This window comes from Amblyraja radiata, chromosome 31 (genome assembly GCF_010909765.2).
Source record: "Amblyraja radiata isolate CabotCenter1 chromosome 31, sAmbRad1.1.pri, whole genome shotgun sequence".
Taxonomy (NCBI): Eukaryota; Metazoa; Chordata; class Chondrichthyes; order Rajiformes; family Rajidae; genus Amblyraja; species Amblyraja radiata.
In genome coordinates, this window is record NC_045986.1 from 29,226,110 (window position 1) to 29,244,220 (window position 18,111).

The following is an 18,111-nucleotide window of genomic DNA, read 5'->3' on the forward strand; positions in this document are numbered from 1 at the left end:
ATATGTGTGTGTGTGTTGCAGGAGGCCGTGCGCCAAGGGCTGGAGGAGGAGAGGGAGGAGCTGCTCCAGCAGCTGAGGCAGGAGCGCGAGGAGCTCAACGCCCGCTTCGAGGCCGAGAAAGAGGAGCTGGCGGAAGAGGTGGCTGGCCTGCAGCAGGAGCGGGACGAGACTCTGTTACTGGCTGAGAACGAGAAGCAGCAGGTGAGGAGATGTTGCGTGGGAAGAGTGAACTAACTGCAGATGCTGGGAAAATGGAAGGTGGACACAAAATGCTGGAGAAACTCAGCGGGTGAGGCAGCATCTATGGAGAGAAGGAATAGGCGACGTTTCGGGCCTCCCGAGGCCCGAAACGTCACCTATTCCTTCTCTCCATAGATGCTGCCTCACCCGCTGAGTTTCTCCAACATTTTGTGTCTACCTTCGAATTGCAGATTCTGCCTCTCCCTCTCTCCCCCTCTCCCCCTCCTCTCCTCCTCCCCCCCTCTCCCTCTCTCCCCGCCAGAGTAACTGAGTGCAACAGTAGGCCATTCGGCCCTTCGAGCCAGCACCGCCATTCAATGTGATCATGGCTGATCATCCACAATCAGTACCCCGTTCCTGCTTTCTCCCCGTATCCCTTGATTCCGTTCTATACACCCACCACCCTTGGTGTGAAAGAGTTGCCCCTCAAGTCCCTATTAAATCTCCCCCCCCCCCCCCCCCCCCCAACCTTAATCCTATCCGTGGTCTACAGAGATGATGCTGCCTGACGCGCTGAGTTACTCCAGCACTTTGTGTCCTCACACCCGGTGTCCAGCTTGCCAACGTCTGCCTGGAGCCTCTCCAGACCAGGGCTGAGGTGACTGAATGTGACTCTGTCCCTTCTTTCCCCCCCCCCCCCCCCAGCTCCTGTCCCTGAAAGAGTCGGAGAAGGCCATCCTCTCGGAGAAGCTGGCCAGCGCTCAGCGGGAATTCGCCAACGCCGCCATCGACCTGGAGCAGCATCGGAGAGAAGCCGGCACCCGGCACGAACAAGACCGGGTACGTACGGGCCCCCCCCCCCCCCCCCGCCTCCCAAGTTCAAAAGTCATAGGAGCAGAATTAGGTCATTCGACTCGAGTCCACTCCGCCATCCAATCATGGCTGATCGATCTCTCCCTCTCAACCCCATTCTCCTGCCTTCTCTCCACAAACCCTGACACCCGCACTAATCAAGAATCTTATAGAAACATAGAAAATAGGTGCAGGAGGAGGCCATTCGGCCCTTCGAGCCAGCACCCCCATTCATTGTGATCATGGCTGATCGTCCCCAGTCAGTACCCCGTTCCTGCCTTCTCCCCATATCCCCTGACTCCACTAGCCCCTAGAGCTCCATCTAACTCTATCTATCTCTGCCTTAAAAAATATTCATTGACCTGGCCTCCACAGCCTTCTGTGTCAATGAATTCCACAGATTCACCGCTCTCTGACTAAAGAAATTCCTCCTCATCTCCTTCCTAAAGGTACGTCCTTTTATTCTAAGGCTGTGTCCTCTGGTCCTAGACTCTCCCACTAGAGGAAACATCCTCTCCACATCCACTCTATCCAGGCCTTTCACTATTCATAGGTTCTGTGAGGTCCCGCCTCATCCTTCTCAGCTCCAGTGAGTACAGGCGCAATCAAGGACATAGCTTCAAGGTGAAGGGGGGGGGGGGTGAAGATTAACAGGAAACTGAGGGGTAACCTCTTCATATAGAGGGTGGTGGGTGTATGGAACGAGGTAGTTGAGGCAGGCACTATCGCAACGTTTAAGAAACGTTTGGACAGGTACATGGATAGGACAGGTTGAGAGGGATATGGACCAAACGCAGGCAGGTGGGACTAGTGTAGATGGGGCATGTTTGCCGGCGTGGGCAAGTTGGGCCGAAGGGCCTGTTTCCACGCGATATCACTCCATGATAAAATGACTACGAATGTTTAAGAAAGAACTGCAGATGCTGGAAAAATCGAAGGTGGACAAAAATGCTGGAGAAACTCAGCGGGTGAGGCAGCATCATTGAAGCGAAGGAATAGGTGACGTTTCGGGTCGAGACCCTTCTTTGAAGGAATAGGTGACGTTTCGTGTCGAGACCCTTCTTTGAAGGAATAGGTGACGTTTCGGGTCGAGACCCTTCTTTGAAGGAATAGGTGACGTTTCGGGTCGAGACCCTTCTTCGAAGGAATAGGCGACGTTTCGGGTCGAGACCCTTCTTTGAAGGAATAGGTGACGTTTCGGGTCGAGACCCTTCTTCGAAGGAATGGATGACGTTTCGGGTCGAGACCCTTCTTCGAAGGAATAGGTGACGTTTCAGGTCGAGACCCTTCTTCGAAGGAATAGGTGACGTTTCGGGTCGAGACCCTTCTTCGAAGGAATAGGTGACGTTTCGGGGCGAGACCCTTCGGGTCTCGACCCGAAACGTCACCTATTCCTTCGCTCCATAGATGCTGCCTCACCCGCTGAGTTTCTCCAGCATTTTTGTCTACCTATGATTAAAAAATGACTGATCTTTGTCCCCTGTTTTATCCTTTAACCCAATCTCCAAACCATCCCATCCATCGCTGCAGAGCCAAGTTAACGACCTGACATCGGAGCTGAAGGATTTCCAATTGCGGTTTGAGGAGGTGGTCAACTCTCACGAGCTGGAGATGAAGACCCAGGAGGACCAGTTCAAGGACCTGCAGAGACTGCGAGAGGCCACTCTCCGGGAGGTTGGTATGGGGCAAGAGAATGTACTCGCTTTATAAAAAAAGGTCCAGATAGTTTCTTCACAATACCTCGGCATACGTGACTCGATAAACTAAACTCACTAACTAATAAACAAATAAATTATAAACTGGTAAATAATAGATTAATAAATAAATAGTCAAGAATTTAGAAGATTGAGGGGGGATCTCATAGAAACTTATAAAATTCTTAAGGGGTTGGACAGGCTAGATGCAGGCAGATTATTCCCGATGTTGGGGAAGTCCAGAACTAGGGGTCACAGTTTAAGGATAAGAGGGAAGTCTTTTAGGACCGAGATGAGAAAATCATTTTTTACACAGAGAGTGGTGAATCTGTGGAATTCTCTGCCACAGAAGGTAGTTGAGGCCACAGTTCATTGGCCATATTTAAGAGGGAGTTAGATGTGGCCCTTGTGGCTAAAGGGATCAAGGGGTATGGAGAGAAGGCTGGGATGGGATACTGAGTTGGATGATCAGCCATGATCATATTGAATGGCGGTGCAGGCTCGAAGGGCCGAATGGCCTACTCCTGCACCTATTTTCTATGTTTCTATGTCAAGTCACTTTTATTTCTATAGCACATTTAAAAAACACCTCTTGTTGGCCAAAGTGGCCAAACATTGGTATAAGAATATAATAACAAACAACAGTGGTTCATAGATTACATACAAACATCACTACCTACATATAGCCCTCGCTCAGAGGACGTCAAGAAAGGCTTGGGAGTAGAGATGAGTTTTAAGTCTCGACTCAAAGGAGTCGATGGAGGGGGCAGTTCTGATGGGAAGAGGGATGCTGTTCCACAGTCTCGGAGCTGCAACCGCAAAGGCACGCACGCCCCTGAGCTTATAGGCCGATAAATAAATAATAAGCAAACAATAAACTAAGCTATTTGTTTAAGAAGGAACTGCAGATGCTGGAAAATCGAAGGTACACAAAAATGCTGGAGAAACTCAGCGGGTGCAGCAGCATCTATGTGGAGCGAAGGAAATAGGCAACGTTTCGGGACGAAACCCGGAAGGGTTTCGGCCCGAAACTTTGCCTATTTCCTATAGTGGAGATTGTTCATCTCTTTGCATGGAGCGAAGGAAATATGCAACGTTGCCTATTTCCTTCGCTCCATAGATGCTGCTGCACCCGCTGAGTTTCTCCAATAAACTAAGCTAACTTACTCGTAACTCTTTCTGGGGGGAAGATTATGTGATAGGAGCAGAATTAGGCCATTCGACCCATCAAGTCTACTCCGCCATTCAATCACGGCTGTTCTATCTCTCCCTCTCAACCCCATTCTCCTGCCTTCTCCCCATAACCTCTGACACCCGCACTAATCAAGAACCTGTCACTCTCAGCCTTAAATATATCCACTGGCTTGGCCTCCACCGCCGTCTGTGGCAATGAGTTCCACATTGGTCATAAGATCATGTGGTAGGAGTCGAATTAGACCCATCAAGTCTACTCGGCCATTTTATCATCTGTCTCTCCCTCCTATCCCCATTGCCCTGCATTCTACCCATGACCGGTCTTCTTAAACTGAAGCTCGTGCCTGTCGCTTGCAGGTGGAGGAACTGAAGACCCAGCTCCAAGTGGCGGAGGACACGCGAGACTGCGCCCGCCGCGACCTGATCGACGCTCACCGCCGCATCCGCGAGCACCAGGAGATGCACGAGTTCCAACACAAGGAGATACTCGACCTCAAGCGCTCGCTGACCGATGAAGTGAAGGAGAAGGAGGCGGTGCAGCGGTCCAACGAGGAGCTCAGATCCAACATCAAGAAGTCAGAGAGCGAAAGAATCAGGTACAGGATCGACACGGATCTGGCACACAGCCCAGGAACAGGCCATTCGGCCCGCAATGTCCCTGATATCATGTTGGCTTGGGTAAAATTGTAAATTGTTCCTAGAGTGTAGGGTGGTGCTAGTGTACGGGGTGATCGCTGGCCGGCACGGACTCGGTGGGCCGAAGGGCCTGTTTCCAGAATGGCCAGCAGCACATTCAAGGACGAGTCGCACCCCGGCCACTCCCTCTTCTCCCCTCTCCCATCAGGCAAGAGGTGTATCTGCCTTGTATCTCCAAATCAACGCACTGAGCTGTTTTACATTGGAAATGGCGACTGGTTTTGGCCGCTGTTGCCGAGGATGCTTCTGCTTCACCGTGTGTGTGTGTGTGTGTGGAATTCTGTGGAATTCTCTGCCTCAGAGGGCGGTGGAGGCAGGTTCTCTGGATGCTTTGAAGAGAGAGCTAGATAGGGCTCTTAAAAATAGCGGAGTCAGGGGATATGGGGAGAAGGCAGGAACGGGGTGCTGATTGGGGACGATCAGCCATGATCACATTGAATGGCGGTGCTGGCTCGAAGGGCCAAATGGCCTACTCCTGCACCTATTGTCTATGTTTACATATTCTGCTGTGCTGCTGCATGTAAGGATGTCATCGTTCCATCTGGGACACATGACAACACCCTTGACACAGAGTGAAATAAAATCGGAATAACACAGGAATGTAGGAATAAAATGGAGATAATATGAGGATAGTATAGGGATCACGGAAACATAGACAATAGGTGCAGGAGTAGGCCATTCGGCCCTTCGAGCCAGCACCGCCATTCAATACGATCATATTGCCTATTGTCTATTGTTTCAGTTTGAAACGAGCGAACGAGGAGAAGGAGCAGAGGATCTCGGTCCTGGACGAGGCAAAGTCAAGCGGTGAGAAGGACTCGACAGACCTGCGGGCAAACCTGCGCGAGGTGGAGCGATCGCGCCTGGAGGCCAGGCGGGAACTTCAGGAGCTGCGGCGGCAGGTAGCTCTGCGCCAAGGGGGGAGGGGACCATCATTGGGCACTACTGAGCTTAGGATAACAAAGAGGCTGGAGTAACTCAGCGGGTCAGGCAGCATCTGTGGAGAACATGGATAGGTGACGTTTCACAGAGTGCTGGAGTAACTCAGCGGGTGCAGCAGCATCTATGGAGCTAAGGAAATAGGCAACGTTTCGGGCCGAAACCCGTAAGGGTTTCGTCCCGAAACGTTGCCTATTTCCAGAAGGGTTTTGGCCCGAAACGTTGCCTATTTCCTTATCTCCATAGATGCTGCTGCACCATAACTCAGTGGGCCAGGCAGCATCTGTGGAGAACATGGATAGGTGACGTTTCACAGAGTGCTGGAGTAACTCAGTGGGTCAGGCAGCATCTGTGGAGAACATGGATAGGTGACGTTTCACAGAGTGCTGGAGTAACTCAGCGGGTCAGGCAGCATCTGTGGAGAACATGGATAGGTGACGTTTCACAGAGTGCTGGAGTAACTCAGCGGGTCAGGCAGCATCTCTGGAGAACATGGATAGGTGACGTTTCAGGTCGAGACCCTTCTTCAGACTGATATGGGTCAAACGAGTTAGATAGAGCTCTAGGGGCTAGTGGAGTCAATGGATATGGGGAGAAGGCAGGCACGGGTAATTGATAGGGGACGATCAGCCATGATCACATTGAATGGCGGTGCTGGCTCGAAGGGCCGAATGGCCTCCCCCTGCACCTATTTTCTATGTTTGACCCATATCAGTCTGAAGAAGGGTCTCGACCTGAAACGTCACCTATTCCAGCACTTTGTACCTATCCATTCATGTTCTCCAGAGATGCTGCCTGACCCGCTGAGTTACTCCAGCACTCTGTGAAACGTCACCTATCCATGTTCTCCACAGATGCTGCCTGACCCGCTGAGTTACTCCAGCACTCTGTGAAACGTCACCTATCCATGTTCTCCACAGATGCTGCCTGACCCGCTGAGTTACTCCAGCACACTGTGTCTTTTTTTTGTTGTTGCAGTAGCTTGTATCTCCTTGAGTTTATAATGTCTTGTTGTGAATCTCAGGTGGAAGGGCCTTTCTCAAAGAGAGTGGGTGGAACATTTCCAGCCGGCAGCTTTGACCTCTTGTCACATGGTGAATGCCCGGGATAGAAATTGGGGTTGTCATTGGAGAAGTCCGGGCGTGGATAACATCCCACGACCCAAGCCAAGCGGAGTCAAGGGATATGGGGAAAAGGCAGGAATGGGGTACTGATTGTGGACGATCAGCCATGATCACAGTGAATGGCGGTGCTGGCGCGAAGGGCCGAATGGCCTCCTCCTCCACCTACTGTCTATTGTCTATAATGACTCAGAAGGGAAGGGTTCTAATATTGTGACATACTTTGTTCAATTATCGTAGAAACATAGATAATGTTAGAAAATGTACCCTTGCAAACAGTTCATGTTGTTCTCCGGGCCTCCCCTTCAGGTCAAGACATTGGACAGTGAAAACACGAAGAAGGGCAAGGAGATCGTGGACCTCCAGGCCCGGGTGACCCTGGAGGAGCAGCGAGAGGAAGAGGGCAGGCGCGAGGCATTCGAACTGAAGCAGAAAATCCTCCAAACTGAATCCAGCCGGGAGTTGGCTCGTAAAGAGGTGAATGATTGACCCTGCCCGTGACCCCCCCACGACCCCGCCCCGTGACCCCCCCACGACCCCGCCCGCGACCCTCCCCGTGACCCGGCCCTCGACCCCGCCCGTGACCCTGCATGTGACCCTGCCCGCGACCCCCCCGTGACTCCCCCCGCGACCCTGCCCGTGAGTGTACGCGGGGTCGTGACCCCCAACGCCCATCTCCTTGTTAGTTTGTGTTGGAAGGAACTGCAGATGCCGGTTTAAACCGAAGATAGACGCAAAAAGCTGGAGGAACTCAGCGGGTCAGACGGCATCTCTGGAATGTCCTCCAGAGATGCCACGTTTCAGGTCGAGACCCTTCTTCAGACTGATATGGGTAAAACGCAGGCATGTGGGACAAGTGTAGATGGGGCATGATGGCCGGCGTGGGCCAGCTGTATCCACGCTGTATCACTCACTCCATGACTTCTGAATCTAACTTTGAGTCTTACGGCGTGGAAACAGGCCTTTCGGCCCAACTTGCCCACACTGGCCAACATGCCCCATCAACACTAGTCCCACCTGCCTGCATTTGGCCCATATCCCTCTAAACCTGTCCTATCCATGCACCTGTCTAAATGTTTCTTAAATGTTGCGATAATACCTGCCTCAACTACCTCCTCCGGCAGCTCGTTCCATACACCCACCACCCTTTTGTGTGAAAAAGTTACCCCTCTGGTTCCTTTTAAATCTCCCCCCCCCCCCCTCACCTTAAACCCATGTCCTCTGGTTCTCGATTCCCCTACTCTGGGCAAGAGACTCTGTGCATTTCCCCGACCTATTCCTTTTGTACATCTCTATAAGATCTACTATAAGATCTACTATAAGAGACTCCGAAGATAGTCCAAGGGTCACCAATGAGGTAGATAGTAGTTCAGCACCTCTCTCTGGTTGTTGGTGGGATGGTTCAGTCGCCTGATAACAGCTGGGAAGACACTGTCCCTAAATCTGGAGGTGTGCGTTTTCACACTTCTGTACCTCTTGCCTGATGGGAGAGGGGAGAAGAGGGAGTGACTGGGGGGTGAGACTGGTCTTTGATGATGCTGCTGGCCTTGCCGAGGCAGCGTGAGGTGTAGATGGAGTCAATGGCAGGGAGGTTGGTTCGTGTGCGACGGTCTGGGCTGCGCGCGTGATTCTCTCTCTGCCGTTGCAGCTCGCCGGCCTGCAGCGCAAGGTGGTGGAGGGGGAGCACGAGTGGAGGATGCGGGAGCGGGAGCTGGCGGGAAGTCTGGAGGAAGCGCAGGGCAACGGGAAGAAGCTGCTGGACAACGGCCGCAACCTGGAGCTGAAGCTGGAGCGCGCCCAGGCCGACGTCCACCAGCTGAGCCTGAAGCTGAGCGGGGCCGAGGGGCGGCTGGGCGGGCTGGAGGGCGAGCTGGCGCGCCTGGACGGGCTGAAGCGGGACCTGGAGTTCAAGCTCAGCTGCCTGTACTCTGCCCTGCGCCGCACCCTGGGTATCGGCCGCACCGGGCGGGCGCAGAGCCCCGCCATCCGTGGGCAAAGCACCTCCCCCCAACGGCGGCACTCCCCCACCAAAGGTAATCCCCCCCTCCCCTACACTAACGTCATTGTATCACTCTTGTCCCTGTCCTTTATGTGGTGACTGTTTGAATACCTTGTGTATGCAAAACAATGAATCACTGGGACACATCACGTGACAAAGTATTCATTCATTCTTTCATTCATTCTTTCATTCATTCTTTCATTCATTCATTCATTCATTCATTCATTCATTCATTCATTCTTTCATTCATTCTTTCTTTCATTCATTCTTTCATTCTTTCATTCATTCATTCATTCATTCATTCATTCATTCATTCATTCTTTCATTCATTCATTCATTCGCATTGTCTTTCCGCTGACTGGTTAGCACGCAACAAAAATCTTCTCACCTGACCACGGTACACATGACAATAAACTAAACTCAAACTCAAATGTCTCAGGGCTTTTAGACTTTGAACTTTAGAGATACAGCGTGGAAACAGGCCCTTCGGCCCATGGAGTCCCTGCCGACCGTCTTTCCTCGTCTCTGTTCTAAATGGCTTATTACCCCTTATTCTTAAACTGTAGCCCCTGGTTCCGTACTCCCCCAACAGCGGGAACATGTTTCCCGCCTCCAGCGTGTCCAAACCCTTAATAATCTTATATGTTTCAATAAGATTCCCTCTCATTCTTCTAAACTCCAGAGTGTACAAGCCCAGTTGCTCCATTATCTCAGCATACGACAGTCCCGCCATCCCGGGAATTAACCTTGTGAACCTACGCTGCACTCCCTCAATATCATCAATTTCATCACCATCCTTATATAAACCCCTGTCCCACGGTACGAGTTCATTCCAAGAGTTCTTCCTGAGTTTGCCCTGATTCGAACTCGGAGATTTACGGTAATGGCCACTCGTCGGTACTCGGGGCTATCGTGGACATTTTTCATCATGTGGAAAAATCTTCACTAGTCTTCCCGTGCTTACCTGCCGTTAGCGAGTCTTCCTGAGTACTTGCCATTAGCGCTAAGAGACGCCCCCGAGCTCCGACGTACCCGCTACGTTCATTCTCCGTGCTTACCACGAGTTTGTTTTTTTTTTAAACTCGGGGGAGCTCTTGGAATGAACTCGTACCGTGGGACAGGGGTTTAAGGATTAATGCCACCCCCAGCCAGCCGCTGGTGCAGGAGGAGGAGCAGGGGAGGATACAGAGTACACTGCCGGCCCTCGTGTGATTGCTGTTTGTGTGATTCCAGGCTTTGACCACACCTTCGCCACCCCCACCGCCACCACCACCACCACCACCACGGAGGGTGGGGGCAGCCCGATGCCGCGGACGGTGACCCCCGAGCGCGGCGCCGCCCCCCGCACCGACTCTCCGGAACGCTCGCGGTCACACTCGCCCAGCCGCAGCGAACAGACCAGCACCGACATCGACCCGGAGGTGGTCCGGGCCGCACTGCGGGAATTCCTGCAGGAACTACGTGACGCGCAGAGGGAACGGGTAAGGACAGACCCGGGGCGAAGACGCTGGCACAGAGAGGGTGACGGCAGCACCTGGCTTACCCCCTCCCTCCCCCCCAACTGAGGATAGATACTGGGAGACAGGCACAAAATGCTGGAGTAACTCAGCGGGACAGGCAGCATCTCTGGAGAGAAGGAATTAAGAATAAGGAGTAAGCCATTTAGAACGGAGATGAGGAAACACTTTTTCTCACAGAGAGTGGTGAATCTGTGGAATTCTCTGCCTCAGAGGGCGGTGGAGGCAGGTTCTCTGGATGCTTTCAAGAGAGAGCTAGATAGGACTTAAAAATAGCAGTCAGGGGATATGGGAAGAAGGCAGGAACGGGGTACTGATTGGGGATGATCAGCCATGATCACATTGAATGGCGGTGCTGGCTCGAAGGGCCGAATGGCCTACTCCTGCACCTGTTGTCTATTGTCGAATGGGTGGCGTTCCAGGTCGAGACCCTTCTTCAGACTGATATATCATCTCGACCCGAAATGTCACCCATTCCTTCTCTCCAGAGATGCTGCCTGTCCCGCTGAGTTACTCCAGCATTTTGTGTCTGTCTCTGGAGAACATGGACAGGTGATGTTGTGGGTCGAGACCCTTTTTTAGATTGATTTAAGGGTGGGGGAGGGGTGAAAATTGGGAGAGGGGAGAGGTGGGCCAAAATGTGGCAGGTAATAGATGGTCACTGGTGGGGGGGGTTGTGATAGGCAGATGATAGGAACAAAGTCCAGAGATAAGAGCAGAGGGTGTGAGACAGGTTTGAGGCGTTCATCGTACTGTTTGTAATGTGCAAACTCCACCACCTTTTTGTGTTTGTACTTCCTCTATTTTCCGAGGGGTTGCCCCGGATAATTCTTCCAATTAACTTTGCCCGCAGGATGAAGCCCGCATGCAGATGTCGAACCTGTGCAGGCAGCTGAAGGAGATGGAGGGAGACCGAGACAGCATCGGCGCCCGCTTGCAGCAGCTGCAGAAGTCTTTGGCCGAGTGTGAGGAAGGTGAGTCGCGTCAGGCAGAGCGTCTCTGCAGTCGAACGCCGTGTTTAGTTTGCTTTGCTGTTGGAGTTTCGTTCAATGTTTGCGTTTCAGCGTTTGAGTTTAGTGTTTTAGTTTAATAAAAAGGGCCCTGTCCCACTTACGCGATCGTTTTTTCGGCGACTTGCCGGCACCCGTCACAGTCGCAGCAGGTGGCCGAACATTTTCAACATGTTGAAAATCCAGCGGCGACCAGAAAAAGGTACGACTCTTTGGGCGACTACGTGAGTGTCGCCCAAAAAGCCGGCGTGTGTGAAGGAACTGCAGGTGCTGGTTTACATCGAAAATAGACACAAGATGCTGGAGTAACTCAGCGGGACAGGCAGCATCTCTGGAGTGACGAAACATTCAGTCTGAAGAAGGGTCTCTACACGAAACGTCACCCATTCCTGCTGCCTGTCCCGCTGAGTTACTCCAGCATCCTGTGTCTATTTGCAGGCAGATGGGACCAGCGTAGATGGGGCCTGTTGGTCGGCGTGCACTGTTGGGCCATTCGGAGCTTGATGGCTCTACAGTTCCCCGGGTGATAAGTCTGGGTGTTTGCAGGTAAGAAGGGCATTGATGGGCGGCTGACCAGCGCGCAGACTGCACTGGTGCTGCAGGAGGACACCATGCGTCGCAACGATCGGGAACGCAAGGCGCAGCTGGAGAAGATGGCCGCGCTGGAGAGGACCATCCAGTCGGCCGACACGGAACGCAGGACCACGCAGGTAGGCCTGACCCACCTACCCTCCCCCCCTCTCCCTCTCTCTCTCTCTCTCTCTCTAGCCCAATTCTACTGTGCTTTAGCCCTCTCTATTCCCCTTCTAACTGTGTCGTCTCATAAGTATAGAAGTTGGGAGGCCACGTTGCAGTTGTAGACCATGTTGGTGAGGCCGCATGTTGTCAAGCTGGAAAGGGCGCAGAGAAGATTTATGAGGATGTTGCCAGGACTCGAGGGCCTGAGCTACAGAGAGGTTGGGACTCTATTCCTTGGAGCGCAGGAGGATGAGGGGTGATCTTACAAAATCATGAGAGGAATAGATCGGGTAGAAGCACAGAGTCCATTGCCCAGAGTAGGGGAATCGAGGACCAGAGTGCAGAGGTTCAAGGTGAAGGGGAAAAGATTTAATAGGAATCTAAGGGGTAGCTTTTTCAACGCAAAGGGTGGTGGGAGTGTGGAACAAACTGCCAGAGGTGGTGGTTGAGGCTGGTTGAAGAAAGGGGAAGGAGGGATGTAGGCGGCACTTAGGAGAAATGGTACCGTCTATATCTCTGGTTCCCCTGACTCTCAGTCTGAAGAAGGATCTCAACCCGAAACGTCACCACATTCCTTCTCTCCAGAGATGCTGCCTGTCCCGCTGGGCTACTGCATATAAGGAATAGATGAGACATCCTTAAAAAATGTACAGAAAGAGACAAATGACTGCAAGGAAACTCTTTGCTGGCTAGATTTAGCAGGACTGGAAGTTCCCGAGTTTGCGGCGAGTGTCTGGAGGGCAGGAGTGTGCATGGCTGTGGTACAGGCGCACACTCTGTATTTCTCTTGGCATCGAGTGTTGGGACCTGGTTTGGCAGAGAGAGCATTTACAATGACGGAGGTAGCTGGGAAACTACATACTGAAAATGCCATAAGACCATAAGACATAGGAGCGGAATTAGGCCACTCGGCCCATTGAGTCTACTCCGCCTTTCAATCATGGCTGATCTATCCCTCCGAACCCCATTCTCCTGCCTTCCCCCCATAACCCCTGACACCCGCACTAATCAAGAATCTATCTATCTATCTCCGCCTTAAAAAATATCCACTGACTTGGCCTTGACAGAATTCCACAGATTCTTCACCCTTTTGGTAAAGAAATTCCTCCTCATCTCCTGCCTTCCCCTCATCACCTTTGACACCCCCCCCCCCTTCACCTTTGACACTTGAACCCGGGCCTGCGTCGCGGCAAGGCAGCGGCTCTACCCAGCTGACAAGCCGAGCTCTGTGCGTGTTTTTCGCCCGCAGGACAAGATGAGCAAACTGAAAGGCAACGAGGCGAGGCTGGAGATTGACCGGCGGAAGCTGAAGGACGTTCTGGATGCGTCGGAGAGCCGCATCACCAAGCTGGAGCTGAGGGGCCGCGCACTGGAGGGAGAGCTGCAGCGGAGCAGGCTGGTGGCGGGCGACAGGGAGGTCGAGGTGCAGGCCCTGCAGGAGCGGCTCGAGGCCCTGCAGAGGCAGCTGGCCGACAGCCTGGCCAAGGCCGGAAGCCTGCAGCTCACCGCCGAGCGGCTCCACGCCACCCTGGCCAAATCGGAGGAGGGGGAGAGCCAGCTGAAGGACAAGGTGCAGGGCCTCACGCTGTCGCTTAGCAACAAGGCAGCCGGGGCCTCAGCCCTGCAGGACAAGGCCCAGCAGTTGCAGAAGGCCGTGAGCACCAGCGAACACGACCGTCGCATACTCCAGGTGAGGTCATAAGCGTTCGGAGTAGTGTTCAGCCCTGGGCACCGTGTTATAGGAGAGATATTGTCAAGTTTGAAAGGGTTCAGAGAAGATTTATGAGGATGTTGCCCAGACTAGAGGGTGTGAGCTATCGAGAGAGGTTGAGCAGGCTGGGACTCTATTCCTTGGAGCGCAGGAGGATGAGGGGTGATCTTAGAGAGGTGTATAAAATCATGAGAGGAATAGATCGGGTAGACGCACAGAGTCTCTTGCCCAGAGTAGGGGAATCGAGGACCAGAGGACATAGGTTCAAGGTGAAGGGGAAAAGATTTAACGGGAATCTGAGGGGTAACGTTTTCACACAAGGGTGGTGGGTCGATGGAACAAGCTGGCAGAGGAGGTAGTTCAGCCTAGGACTATCCCATCGTTTAAGAAACTGTTAGACAGGTACGTGAATGGGGATATGGAGGGATATGGATCAAACGCGGGCATGTGGGACTAGTGTAGCTGGGACATGTTGGCCGGTGTGGGCAAGTTAGGCCGAAGAGCCTTCCGGGTTTCGGCCCGAAACGCTGCCTATCTCCTTCGCTCCTTAGATGCTGCTGCACCCACTGAGTTTCTCCAGCACTTTTGTCTACCTTCGATTTTCCAGCATCTGCAGTTCCTTCTTAAAAAAGATCAGCCATGATTGAATGGCGGAGTAGACTTGATGGGCCGAATGGCCTAATTCTGCTCCTCTGACATGAACGTGTGAAAATACATGTTTCCACAGCTTCTTTAATACAACAGTAAGCTGGAACTTGCCCTTAAATCTACCTGCTCTGACTGATCCGTAATGTGTGGTAGAACTATTGTACGAGTGTCATGAGTATTACATGTGGTAGGGGCAGAAATAGGCCTATAATTATGAATTTATGAAACGTGCTCTAATCCAGACTGGCTGCTGGTAAAATGGTGTTACTCACTACAGTGTATGCAGTGGGATCATAGGATCGTAAAAATTAATAGGGCAGAAGATGGCCATTTGGCCCATCATCGCCATGCTGTGGCCAAGAAGCTGCAACATAAATGCATCTCAAGTGGAGTGAGATTAAGATTGAAGGAGCTGGATTGGCCGGTTGCCATGAAGCAAATTCCATTTCAGTCTGCTCATTCTCCTCTGACTTTCTTCCGAATAGTTGAGATTAATTTACAATAAGTGTGAGCCGGCCGTTGGCCAAGTTTCCATGCCCCTGGCACGGTGTGGTGATGGACAGGCCAGACACAGCAGCGCCAGGCCTCGGCACCGGGCCTCGGCTGTGGTGGGTCACCGGGCCACTCAGTCACTCTGACTGGCTCGCACGCTGATCAGGCCCTCCCTCCTGACGCTACAGACAGACGTGTGTGCGGGTGTGCGTGCATGCGTGTGTGTAGGTGTGTGCCTGCAAGTGTGTGTGCAAGTCTGTGTGTGTGTAGGTGTGTGCTTGCAAGTGTTTGTGCAAGTCTGTGTGTGTGTGTGTGTAAGTGCATGCGTTTCGCCTGCAGGTGTGTGCATGCAGATGTGTGTGCAAGTCCATGTGTGTGCAAGTCCATGTGTGTGCAAGTCCGTGGGTGCAAGTGCGTGCACGTGCATGTGTGTGTGCAGATGTGTGCGTAAGTGTGCACGCGTGCAACATGTGCCATGCAAGCATGTGCACAAGTGTGTGTGTGTGTGTGTGTGTGTGTGTGTGTGTGTGTGTGTGTGTGTGTGTGTGTGCGCGCATGTTCTCCCTGTGACCACGTGGCTTTTCTCCGGGTGCGCTGGTTTCCTCCCACACGTCCCATCTACATTAGTCCCACCTTCCTGTGTTTGGCCCATATCCCTCTAAATCTGCCCGATCCATGTTTCTTAAACGTTGCGATAGTCCCTGCCTCAACTACCTCCTCTGGCAGCTCGTTCCTTACACCCACCACCCCACAGGTAGCGTTCTTTCCCCCCCCCCCCTTCACCTTAATGAGCCGAGCCTGTGTCGAAGCGAGCTCGCTGCACAGCCGACCTCTTTCCAAAGCTGGCCCCAGTGTGTGGCACTGTGCCAGTGCTGTCTGGCTAGCGCTCTGACGGCATTCCCTGGCACCAATGCCCGGAGTACTGACCTCCTCTGGCAGTCACTCAAAACCGCCACCGCCCTGCCAAAAAAACATCAAGTCCCTTTAGCATCAAGGCAGCAGTCGGCAACCAGGACCAAACTCCGAGCCGTCAGTGAATGTCTTGCACTCACTGTTAACTGCTCAGGGTCACAGCTCTCCCCCACCACCACCACAGCTTCATCCACAGTTAGTTTTTAGTTTTTGAGCTGCAGCGCGGAATCAGGTCCTTCGGCCCACGGAGTCCACGCCGACCAACAATCGCCCATACAATCGTTTAAGAAAGAACTGCAGATGCGGGAAAAATCAAAGGTGGACAAAAACGCTGGAGGAACTCAGCAGGTGAGGCCGCATCTATGGAGAGAAGGAAAAGGCGACCCTTTGGGTCTCGACCCGAAATGTCACCTATTCCTTCTCTACATAGATGCGGCCTCACCCACTGAGTTCCTCCAACATTTCTGTCTACATACAATAGTTTAGTTTAGAAAGACAGTGCAGAAACAGGCCCTTCGACCCACCGTTCCTGTGCCGACCAGCAATCCTCGCATGCTAACACTATCCTATACACACACACACACACACACACACACACACACACACACACACACACACACACACACACACACACACACACACACACACACACACACACACACACACACACACACACACACACACACAAATTTACAATAAGTCTTTGGAGTGTGGGAAGAAACTGGAGTTCTATCCCTGGAGTCAGGGATATGGGGAGAAGGCAGGAACGGGGTACTGATTGGGGATGATCAGCCATGATCATATTGAATGGCGGTGCTGGCCCGAATGGCCGGCTCCTGCACCTATTTCCTGTTTCAATGTGTATTCCCGTGCCGGGGTGGCTTGACTGACGGTTGCCGCTGCCGTGTTGCAGGAGCGGCTGGAAGTTGCGCGCCAGGCCGTCGCTGAGACAAAGAAGCAGAACAGCGCGCTGACGGACAGACTGCAGAGCCTGCAGAGGGAGCAGCAGGACAGCGAGCTGCAGCGGGCGGAGCTGGAGAGCCAACTACGCAGGCACCAGGAGGTGAGGACCAACCGCCCGGCCCACCTTGTTGCCCCCCCCCCTCCCCCCCGACTGCTGGGTGGGGAGAATGTGGGTGGGGAGGGTGTGGGTGGGGAGGGTGTGGGTGGGGTGGGTTGTGAGGGTGTGGGTGGGGTGGGTGTGGGTGGGGTGGGTGTGGGTGGGGTGGGTGTGGATGGGGACTAGGTGGGTGGTCAGTGTGGGTAGGCAAAGGGGGTGGGGATAGTGGATGGGCATTGTCCCACCACTGCTCCCACTACCATCCCAGCTTGGATTCGATGCAGTCTGTAGTTTGGTCCACACTGCCCCGTGGAGTGATCTGTATCTTGCGCGGCGATAGATGCAATGTTTGTTCATGCCACCGGGGGAGTAAGATAAGCCAATGCAGCATTGCAACTGTTGGTGTGTTTCACCGAGGGGAGGGTTTGTGCATCCCACCTGTGCATCCCACCTGTGCATCCAATGCAGCATGGGTGTGCAGGGATCGCTCTCGCTCCTTGCAGTGAATAGACAAAGGTTTGGGACACATATGGTTTTCGCGGCACGGTGGCGCAGCGGTAGAGTTGCTGCCTCACGGCGCCAGAGACCCGGGTTCGACCCTGGCCACGGATGCTGTCAGTGCGGAGTTTGCACGTTCTCCCCGTGACCTGCGTGGGTTTTCTCCGGGCGCTCCGGTTTCCTCCCACACTCCAAAGACGTACAGGTTTGTTGGTTAATTGGCTTTGGTGTAATTGTAAATCTTGTGCGTAGGAGAGTGCGAGTGTGCGGGGGTCGCCGCGGGGCCTGTGTCCGCGCGGTATCTCTGCCGTCTAACGTGGTTCTCCGCGTTGCGCTGGCCAGGTGCTGCAGCAGCAGCAGGAAGGTGACGAGGCGGCGCTGCGGAGCGTGCAGAAGCTGCAGGAGGACAAGCAGCTGCTGCAGGAGCGGCTGGGGGTGCTGCAGCGCGCCATCGCACAGCTGGAGAACGAGAAGCGCGAGCTGGAGCGGGCGGCCGTCCGTCTGGAGAAGGACAAGACTGCCCTGAAGAAGACCCTGGATAAGGTGAGTGTCCATCACCTCAGCCTGAAGTAAGTAAGTAAGTATTCACATACAAGGAATTTGCCTTGGTGCTCCGCCCACAAGTAACAACATGACACACAGTGACAGTTAGGAATGACTCATAAAACACTGAACATTAATAATAATAAAACATTAATGATAAAACACCATTGATCAAGCATGTGAACCAACAAAATACCAGATCAAAGGGAGGCTACAGATTTTTGGATGTTGAGTAGAGCAACTACTCGTGGATAAAAACTGTTTTTATGTCTGGCTGTGGCAGCTTTGACAGCCCGGAGTCGCCTTC

General features: G+C 53.1%; 1 protein-coding gene across 4 annotated transcripts in view; it reads left to right on the forward strand.

Annotated features, from left to right (window-relative positions):
• Window positions 1–18,111, forward strand: part of crocc (ciliary rootlet coiled-coil, rootletin) — a 67,664-nt gene that overhangs the window by 40,673 nt on the left and 8,880 nt on the right. For all 4 annotated transcript variants that reach the window (XM_033048387.1, XM_033048385.1, XM_033048386.1 and 1 more), the window contains exons 21-33: window positions 22–201; window positions 886–1,020; window positions 2,563–2,706; window positions 4,278–4,516; window positions 5,359–5,518; window positions 6,986–7,153; window positions 8,325–8,709; window positions 9,909–10,156; window positions 11,046–11,166; window positions 11,749–11,912; window positions 13,190–13,630; window positions 16,617–16,766; window positions 17,604–17,804. In XM_033048387.1, the coding sequence (XP_032904278.1) occupies window positions 22–201; window positions 886–1,020; window positions 2,563–2,706; window positions 4,278–4,516; window positions 5,359–5,518; window positions 6,986–7,153; window positions 8,325–8,709; window positions 9,909–10,156; window positions 11,046–11,166; window positions 11,749–11,912; window positions 13,190–13,630; window positions 16,617–16,766; window positions 17,604–17,804 (2,736 nt within the window). The remainder of the gene's footprint in view (window positions 1–21; window positions 202–885; window positions 1,021–2,562; window positions 2,707–4,277; window positions 4,517–5,358; window positions 5,519–6,985; window positions 7,154–8,324; window positions 8,710–9,908; window positions 10,157–11,045; window positions 11,167–11,748; window positions 11,913–13,189; window positions 13,631–16,616; window positions 16,767–17,603; window positions 17,805–18,111) is intronic.